This window comes from Pan troglodytes, chromosome 5, assembly GCF_028858775.2.
Source record: "Pan troglodytes isolate AG18354 chromosome 5, NHGRI_mPanTro3-v2.0_pri, whole genome shotgun sequence".
NCBI lineage: Eukaryota > Metazoa > Chordata > Mammalia > Primates > Hominidae > Pan > Pan troglodytes.
The window spans coordinates 35,564,448-35,573,597 of record NC_072403.2 but is presented as its reverse complement, the minus strand read 5'-3'; the positions used below and the strand labels follow the sequence as shown (position 1 = coordinate 35,573,597).

Sequence of the window (9,150 nt, the reverse complement as noted above, 5' to 3'; positions counted from 1 at the left end):
CTCTCTCCCCCCCGCCCTGCCTTCCCTTGCACCCTCCTTCTTCCCTCCGCCCGGGAGCTCTCCCCGGTCCCCGGCGCCGCCTCCTTCCCTCCCGGCTCCCCGCTCCCCGCTCCCGTGGCTGCCGCCGCCCCGGGGAAGAAGAGACAGGGGTGGGGTTTGGGGGAAGCGAGAGAGGAGGGGAGAGACCCTGGCCAGGCTGGAGCCTGGATTCGAGGGGAGGAGGGACGGGAGGAGGAGAAAGGTGGAGGAGAAGGGAGGGGGGAGCGGGGAGGAGCGGCCGGGCCTGGGGCCTTGAGGCCCGGGGAGAGCCGGGGAGCCGGGCCCGCGCGCCGAGGTAAGAGCCAGGGCCCCGGGTTAGCAGGGCTCGGAGAGGGGGCGCGCGGCGTGGTGGGGGAGGGGGCAGTGGGCGCAGGGCCCAGCTGGGGGAAGCGGGGCTGGGGGAGAGGAGGAACCGCGGGGATGGAATCGGGGAGCGCTGAGGCGGCCGATGCCGGGAGCGTGGGTAAGCCAGGCTTCTGCGAGCCGCGGGGGCCGGGGGAGAGGAGGTGGTGAGAGGTGGAGTCCCGGGAGGGTTGGGGGCCGAGGGAGGCAGGAGGAGGGTGGGGACAGGCTTTCTCTCCTCCTCTCCCCCCACCCCGCGCGGGGCTCCGCCCCCGCCTCCTCCGCGGGGCGCTCTCTTGGTCCCCAGGCTGAGCCCGGTCGGAGCCTGCGAGGCAACCGGCAAGAGGTCGAGTAGTCTCCGGGTGCGGGCCGCGCCGGCGGGGCTCGGTCCAGTCCTCATGGCCGCCTCTCACTTAGATGTTGCTGCTGCTGCTACTGGCGCCACTCTTCCTCCGCCCCCCGGGCGCGGGCGGGGCGCAGACCCCCAACGCCACCTCAGAAGGTGCATCCTTCTTCGACGACCTCGGGCCCTCCTTCGCCCCACTTCCCTTTCCCTGCATCTCCTCATTTCTGGTCCTCATCACTATCCCATCAGTCCCACATATCATCCCGGTCTGGCAACCCCTTCTGCTCGGCCCGACTTTACTACTGCTGACCTCCTTCTGTCACCCCACGTTACTATCCAGCACCTCTTTTCTCTGCCCACATTGCTACACTATACCACCTTTCTGTGCATTTTCTCCGCCTCAATCCCCTTTCCCAGCCCCACATTACTACCTCAATTACTCCCTTTTCTTGGTCCCACTTTGCTGTCCAGATGATCTTATTAGCCTCCCTATCCTCCTATCCTAATTCAACTCTAATATCCTCATTTAGCCTTTTTTTTTTTTTAAAGAAAAGCTCCACCCACATATCATACCCTTCATGATTTCTTAATTACTTTTCTTTCTTACCTCCACCCAGCACCCTTCCCTCCCCACTTGTGGGTTCTCTCATCAGCTTTAACCCTGGCCCTTTACTCTCTGTCCTTTAGCCAGGGGATCTGTACCTGTCCCCACTCCCACCCTCTAGTGCCCCATCCCTCTTCCTCTGTCCCCAGCCTGCCCACAGACCACGCCCTACTCTCCCCTTCCTCCCACTGGGGAGCCTGCCTTTTCCTCTTTCCCACCATTCCTCTCTGTATGCCTCCCCGACTCACCCCTTAGGTTGCCAGATCATACACCCGCCCTGGGAAGGGGGCATCAGGTACCGGGGCCTGACTCGGGACCAGGTGAAGGCTATCAACTTCCTGCCAGTGGACTATGAGATTGAGTATGTGTGCCGGGGGGAGCGCGAGGTGGTGGGGCCCAAGGTCCGCAAGTGCCTGGCCAACGGCTCCTGGACAGATATGGACACACCCAGCCGCTGTGGTGAGTAGCCTCGGAAGCCCCTCCCCTCTTCAAGACTATTCCTTTTCCTGCGGCAAACTTAGCATTACTGCTTGCAAGTCAGCACTTTAAATACAGTATACCAAAATTCACAAATACATTTATTGAATGACTACTACATAAGAGCAATTTTGCTCTGTGCGGTTGGAGGTAGTAGAGCTAGCAGCCTGCACAGTTCATTTCATCCTCCCTTCATTAGGCCACTGATCATTGGCCTATAACATTGATAATTCATCTTGTCAGTTATTCTCTTTGAGGATCATTAGTGGCAGATGATGACAAAAAAATTCTAAAATGATTTCATCACATTTTTGAATACCTCTGTCACCAACCCAGAGACCATATGCCCAAGAAACAAAAGCCAGTTTAATATTAATAGAAGCCAACTATAATAAGAAAAGCAAATCTGATTGTGCATCCAAAGTTATATACATCTACATATTTCAAAGCCAGAGAACCGCCCACTGTAGCTGACTTTGAAGAGATCCCATTTTGTGTGCTTATAGCCCCATCTTGGGTTCCTACAATGGTAATTTTTTTTTTCTTTTGGGAATGTGTGGATGCTTGCAGAGGTAAGGGAGGATTGGAAGATAGGTAGGCAAATCCTTTTCACATGTGATTTTCTTTAGAGCAGGATGCTTGTGGACCCAAACCTGCACCTGAGTCCCCTGCTCTTTAAAGGGAAAGAGCCTTCTTCAACTCGCCTCTCTTCTTATTTTCCTATCTCTCCACAGTCCGAATCTGCTCCAAGTCTTATTTGACCCTGGAAAATGGGAAAGTTTTCCTGACGGGTGGGGACCTCCCAGCTCTGGACGGAGCCCGGGTGGATTTCCGGTGTGACCCCGACTTCCATCTGGTGGGCAGCTCCCGGAGCATCTGTAGTCAGGGCCAGTGGAGCACCCCCAAGCCCCACTGCCAGGGTGAGGGGAACAGCTGCCTGCATGCAGCTGATGAGGACGCTTGTGTGAGGATGGGAGTGGGGTGGGAATGGATAATGGGAAAGAATGGGGAGCTATAAAAATGTGGGGGAGGACATTGGAAAGGGGAGATGAAAGTCCCTTTTTCCTCCATCACCTGCCTCAAACTTCCTCTTGCAGTCCCCGGTATCCTCTGTAGGTTGGGGGCTTCCTTCCTTTACCTTTTAAAAAAATCTTCTTCCTGCTCCCAATTCTTAGACCTCACGTTTTCTCTTTTCCTTTATGAATCTCACCTCTCTCACCTTCTTCAGGTTTAAATACTCCAATTTTCCCTTTCTCTAAACTTAGAAATTTCCATGCATCACCCTCTTCTAGAATTCGTCCCTCACCATTCCTTATATAATTGATTTATTGTAAAGACTCAGAAATAAATCAAACATTCTACTAAGAAAAATTGAGAAGGGGAGCTCTGGGGGTGGAAACATATTAGGGTAAAAGACTTAAAATTGGAGGCGGCATTATCAGAAGATGAAGAACAACTCAGGGATGGGGTGGGAAGAAGACAGTCCTTTTCTGTACTTCCTAGACAACCTCCATTATTCCCTAAGGGAATCAGTGTTGTGTCTGTCTACTTTTTTTTTTTTTTTGCCACGTAATTTTACAAACTCTCCCTTTTCTAGGCACCCGAACTCTCTGCCATCTTCTCTCCTGGGATGCAGTCATCCCATTTCTATGCCTCATACTTCCTCTACCCTGGTAGATTCTTTCAAGATCCTTGGGCTTTACTTTCCTCACATAACTCAGTTATTCTGCTTCTAGTTTACCATTTTATTCTGGAAATTGAGAGTCCCATCCAGGGGTGGACTTATGACACTACTGAAACTTAGACTTCAAGGTTCCTCACCTACAGGGCCCTCTTCCTGTGCTCTAATGATATAGAGGGCTCGATGGACATGTGTTCATATGGTAACAGGCTTTTGTAAAAATTGCAGAAATAAGATTTTAACAGCAATTGCTTAAAGCCAATTGTATGTGTAATTTTTTTCTTAAAGACTCCCAATTTTGTAATATTCAGGCACCACAGAACCAAGATCTGCCCCAAACTTAGCTATTGGCATTCCCGTCTCAAATTCTGTTGTCCTATGAAAAATCGAAGAAGAAAATAAGTTCTGACCCCCTTACCCCCAGACCCACCTTGTTCTTATCCCCAGGCACCCTCCCCTCAGAAACGCAGGCTTCTGCTCTCCCCGGTCTTCAGCATGGACAGGTGTGGGAGGGGGCTGGGGATCAGGCCAGGGAAGCTGGGCGCCAGTGGTAACTCTTCTCTGATCCCCGTCTTTCCTGCTGCCAGTGAATCGAACGCCACACTCAGGTGAGATGAGAAACCCTTACCGCGCGCACTGCAATGCCCTCCCCTTCACTCTGCACCCTCCACCCCCCTGAAATTCTGCCCTTAGGCTACGGGTCGTCCTTTCGCACCTTCCCCAACCCACCCCAGTTTGCGGCCACCCCCTTCCCTCCCTACCTGTTTCCTGCCTCCAGTCCCGGTTTTCCACGAGGCTGCGGTCTCTCCTTGTCCCTGCTTGGCTACACTTCCCTGGGCTCCACCTCCTCCCAGACTGAGCCTCGCCGGCGTCAGGCAGAGTCCAGCAGAGGGCGGCAGGGTGCTGGGAGACCCTGAGCTCCCACCACGTTTTCCCCTGTGGGGTTCCTTGCGACCTTCGCTGGAACCTTTTCCAGCCTGCTGCCTCCTAGGATTTCACCTAATGGACTTTCTCAGCCTGTCCCACCCATCCCAACCCTGGCCAGGCCTCTCGCGCTCTTCCCCACATCTTTTCCTTCCGTGTACCCCTTCCCTCGTCTTTTCTCAATTCCATGTCCTGTCTCGCTTTCTTAGGCTTTTGTCTACCCAGCCCCAGGCTCCCTTCCACGACCCCACCACTCCCTCAAACCAGCCTCCCTTCCGTACCCAACTCGTTCCCTCCAAAACCGTTTCCTCTCCCCCACATCCTCAGTGCTTCACTGTATCGACTCATACTCCCACTTCAGACCTCAGGCGCCAGCCCCGTTTCTCTCCCGTCCCACTCGCATCCTTCCCTTCCTACCCTGGTTCCTCCGTGCTTCAGCCTCCCGCGGCTCCCTCCGCCCACCCCGCCCTCCTGGCACGCCCCGTCCCCATTTCTCCTCCCCTCGGGTCCCCTTAAGTGAGATCCCTCCCTTCCTCTTTCGTTCCTTTCCTCCTCGAGGTTGCATCCCCTCCTCCCCTCCCCTCCCCTCCCCGCCCCTCCGACTGTCGCTCCCACCTCGGCGCTCGCTTCCCTCCCCGCCCCCTTCCTGCCTCCCCAGCTCCCGCCCGCCCCCCCACCCCCCGCTGCCGCGCGCCGCCCGTGACGTCAGAGCCCCCTCCCAGCCCCACATCTCCCTCCTGCTCCTCCTCCTCCCCTCCGTCGGTCAGTCAGTCCGCGAGGAGAGTCCGCGGTGGCGGCGACGGTGGCGAGAGCCGCGGGGGCCGTAGGAAGCCAACCTTCCCTGCTTCTCCGGGGCCCTCGCCCCCTCCTCCCCACAAAACCAGGGATGGAGGCGCCTCTCCGGCACCCTCTCAGCAGCCCTCCCCAGGAAAAGTGTCCCCCCTGAGCTCCTAACGCTCCCCAACAGCTACCCCTGCCCCCCACGCCATGGGGCCCGGGGCCCCTTTTGCCCGGGTGGGGTGGCCACTGCCGCTTCTGGTTGTGATGGCGGCAGGGGTGGCTCCGGTGTGGGCCTCCCACTCCCCCCATCTCCCGCGGCCTCACCCGCGGGTCCCCCCGCACCCCTCCTCAGAACGGCGCGCAGTGTACATCGGGGCACTGTTTCCCATGAGCGGGGGCTGGCCAGGGGGCCAGGCCTGCCAGCCCGCGGTGGAGATGGCGCTGGAGGACGTGAATAGCCGCAGGGACATCCTGCCGGACTATGAGCTCAAGCTCATCCACCACGACAGCAAGGTAGCCCTGGACATGGGGGTGGGTGGGAGGTGGGGGCTTGCGGGGCAGGGGGCCAGCCAGCTGCACGCGCCCCCATCTGTCTGAGTCGTCTCTGGGAATGCGAGGCAGACCCCTCCCTTGTGTGACTGGCAGGAGATGGGCTGGGGGTGCAGGAGCTTGGGGAGAGTCGCAGGGGCTGGAGGTCCAAGATGAGGGTCTAGGGGCTCAAGATGGTTAAGCATGCTGCAAGGCAGACCCTTCTGCCCCGCTGCGGGAGTCTCGCAGAAGTGTCGGGGTTTGGAGAAACTGGTGGTGGATTTAAGGTATTAGGAGACACTGATCCTCTGAGGGAGTAAACTAACCCTGGAATGGGTTGGGGGTGGAGGGAATGTCAGAGGTGGGGAGCTGGATTGGGGGTTTACATTTACCATGGTAACAAGGTAAAATCTTGGCGTAGGTTGGAGCTGGGAGGAATAGGGACAGAATGAGGAAAATTTTGAGAGACTTGAGAGCTCTAGTTTATTTATCGTAACAAAACAGCAAGGTAGTGGTGAGCCCTACCTGACTCCTTCTCATCCTTCTATTCCCAACCCTGTTGAGCATTCCCAGACTGTGGGATAGATGGCATATGGTGATTGGGGAAGGCTAATGATCAAGAGGTGGGCAGAGGCACTGGGAAAATGAATTGGATCGGGGATCCACATGGGAACCCCCACAATAGCATGGGGATGAAGAAGAGTCAATATACAGGGAGAAGAGAACAGAAAAGAATGGCAGTGGGGGAGAGGGGCAAGGAGGTAGCGTGGGGATAATGAGAGATCTTGGGGCACCTTATGGAACTTGGGTCCTGACCTTCCCTTCCCTTATAGCATTGTGGCCTCTAGGATGTGAGAAGGGAAATGGGATGTAGGGATTAGGGAGGTGAGTTGAGGGAGAGAGAGAAGGTAAGCAAATTTGGGTCCAGGGGTATTAGGGGATAGCTTATAATGAGGTTTTTTTTCCCACCCCTCTCCCCTACATGAATAATTGGGGGTGCGGGGAAGGATGTGACACAGGGAAGGAGATTTAAGATCTCAAATTTATCTTCACTGACATGTGGCCCCAGAGACTTAAGGAATTGGGTTAGGGTGAAATAGAGTACACAAGGTGAGAATTTGGTGATCTTACCAAATATCAACCTTGGGGTGATCCAAGGATTTATATTCATTTTTAGAACATCACTATACACCTAGAAATAGGTGTGTGTCTGGGATAGGTGTGTGAGGGGACAGAAGTGAGGTTGAAGGTAGGGTGCTTGAAGAGAAGAGAGCACAAGGATTATCAGGAGCTTGGCGAGAGAACTTAAAATCCTTTTTGACTGTTACTTTCTCGTGGTTCTCAGCCTTCAGTGTACATAAGAATCACCAGAGGAGTTTGTTAAAAATACAGATTCTAGCTCCTTGGTCAGGGATGAATCCCAAGTATTTATCTGTATTTTTACTAATAGACATCCTATCTTGGTGGATTCCTGAGCTGTAAGCTAACCCCAGAATGCCTATGGGAAGAGCAGCAGGGTACAGGAAAATAATAGGTATTAGGGTACGGGAGGCAGGAAGAGAAGTAGAGGATCGGATCTGGTAGAGGGTCAGACTTGGGACAGTCAGAGAGATCATTGGTTTTGGGGAGTGGAGTGTGAAGAAAATGACAGGGAGAGATGGGTGCAGGCTTTATGATAGGGGATCACAGGAGATAGGGGAGGCCTGGCTGTGAGCTCAAATTCATCCACCATGACAGGTGATTCCCTGGAGGTGGCGGGGAGCAGACGCGGGACCTGGGAGAAGGGAACTGGAGAACATATCAGAGGCATCAAGTGGGGTGGGATGGGAAGGCAGAAGAACCAGAATGTGTCAATTGGAATGAGTCGGTTTCCTGCCTGCAAATCCAGATCCTTGCAAGAGCAAAGAGAGGGAGGAGACTCTAAGGAAATCTATTGGGGAGGGGGAAAGAATCACGTGGTGGAGAGAATCTGCAGTGATGAATAGTGTGTGGAAGAGGGAAAGGGTTGCAAGAAAAGGTAGATAAGAAATCAGGAAACAAAATGGGGGGCATGCCTTGCCCTGTTGATATGTATCTTATATGTTCTTGTATGTCCTCATTGTTCCTATTAACCCTGTCTTTAGAGAAGTGGAGGGGCACTGAGGGGCTGTGGGAGAAGCTGGGAGCAGGATCTGGAGTAATAGATGTGGGGAGAGTGCAGGAAGGTGGGTCCTGAGAATGGTAAAGATTTACAAAGTTGCCCTAGTGGGAGGCATAAAGAGAAAACCTTCCAATGTTGTTGAGCACTGCCCTTGGCCAGAGTGAGGGTAGGGTGGGCAACAGAGAATTCTCAGTGAGTGCTGGTTCTTCAGATTCCAACAGCTTCCCCTGGCTCCCCCTTCTCCAACTTCCCACCGTGTCCCAAATGTCAGGCCTCAGTGGGAGGGAAGCAGGCTCCAGAGTGCTTTCTTTATTTCCTTTCTACTTATCCTCCCCTCCCGGCAACATTTCACCCTCCTTAGTCCCCTGAGCCCCCGTCTGTGTCCCCTCTGCCCTGGCTCCCCACTGGCTGCCATTTCGTCTTCACATGCATTGGGGTTCCAGCAGCTTCTGAAATGTCATATATCAGTGGGAGGGGAACAGGCAGTGGGAGACCCAAGGCTGGCTCTTCCTCCCCCATTTCCCCTCCTCCCAAGCTTCCTTTCTTCTCCAGCTTTCTGCTTGTTTACTTTCCCTAGCTCCAAGCCTCTCTTTAAGGCACCTCTCAAATTGTCTGGTTTCTTGAGAGTTCCATTCTATTCATTCTGTCTGTTCTTTCCTCATCCTACATTCTTCCCCACTTCCACCCCCCAGTGTCTTTTTTTCTAATGGACCTGTCAAATGTCAGCGCCCAGCAGGAGGGATGGATCACTGAGCGGGACCCCCTACTGGTCTTGTTCCTGTTCTCTCTTTACTTATCACTAGCTCTGAAAAGAGAAGAGGGAGGAAACAAATGGAAGGTGGGGAGAAGGGGTTTGCAGAGGTGAGGAAGGAATTTTCATAATATGGCTTTGAGCAAGCTATCTGGGGATGTGGAAAGAGTTTACCATATTCCTACTGACTCTTCTTCCACCCACTGGTGTTTGAAGCATAGAAACATGGGGTAAAGGGCTTGGTGACAGAGGGAAGGGGGATGTCTGAGGGTGAGCTGAAAGGAGGTAAGGTGGTATGTTCATTAATACCAAAGGAGGGGTGTGCAGGAGAGGTGATGGGTAAGGCTCCAGATGGAAGACAGAGAAGGAAGTTTAATGAAAGAGGAGAAAAAAGGCACTTGACAGGAAGAGATGCCAGAAAGGAGAAGAAAATGGTAATTAATGATGAAAGTGAGTAATTGAGAAAGGAACTAATTTGTTCAAGAAAGATAAGAGTAGGAATTGCAGACAGGGGAGGGGCCCCAGGAGAGCTTGCCCT

General features: G+C 54.0%; 1 protein-coding gene across 4 annotated transcripts in view; it reads left to right on the top strand.

Annotated features, from left to right (window-relative positions):
• GABBR1 (gamma-aminobutyric acid type B receptor subunit 1) overlaps positions 1-9,150 on the top strand; it is a 30,984-nt gene continuing 21,834 nt past the window's right edge. The window contains exons 1-6 of one of the 4 annotated variants that reach the window (XM_016955120.4): positions 1-334; positions 799-883; positions 1,587-1,790; positions 2,543-2,728; positions 4,077-4,097; positions 5,546-5,706. In XM_016955120.4, coding sequence (XP_016810609.1) covers positions 799-883; positions 1,587-1,790; positions 2,543-2,728; positions 4,077-4,097; positions 5,546-5,706 — 657 coding nt within the window. In that variant the 5' untranslated portion in view covers positions 1-334. Of the gene's footprint in view, positions 335-440; positions 503-798; positions 884-1,586; positions 1,791-2,542; positions 2,729-4,076; positions 4,098-5,545; positions 5,707-9,150 lie in introns of those variants that run through there. The other 3 variants (XM_016955119.4, XM_016955122.4, XM_016955121.4) reach the window with 3 other exon arrangements.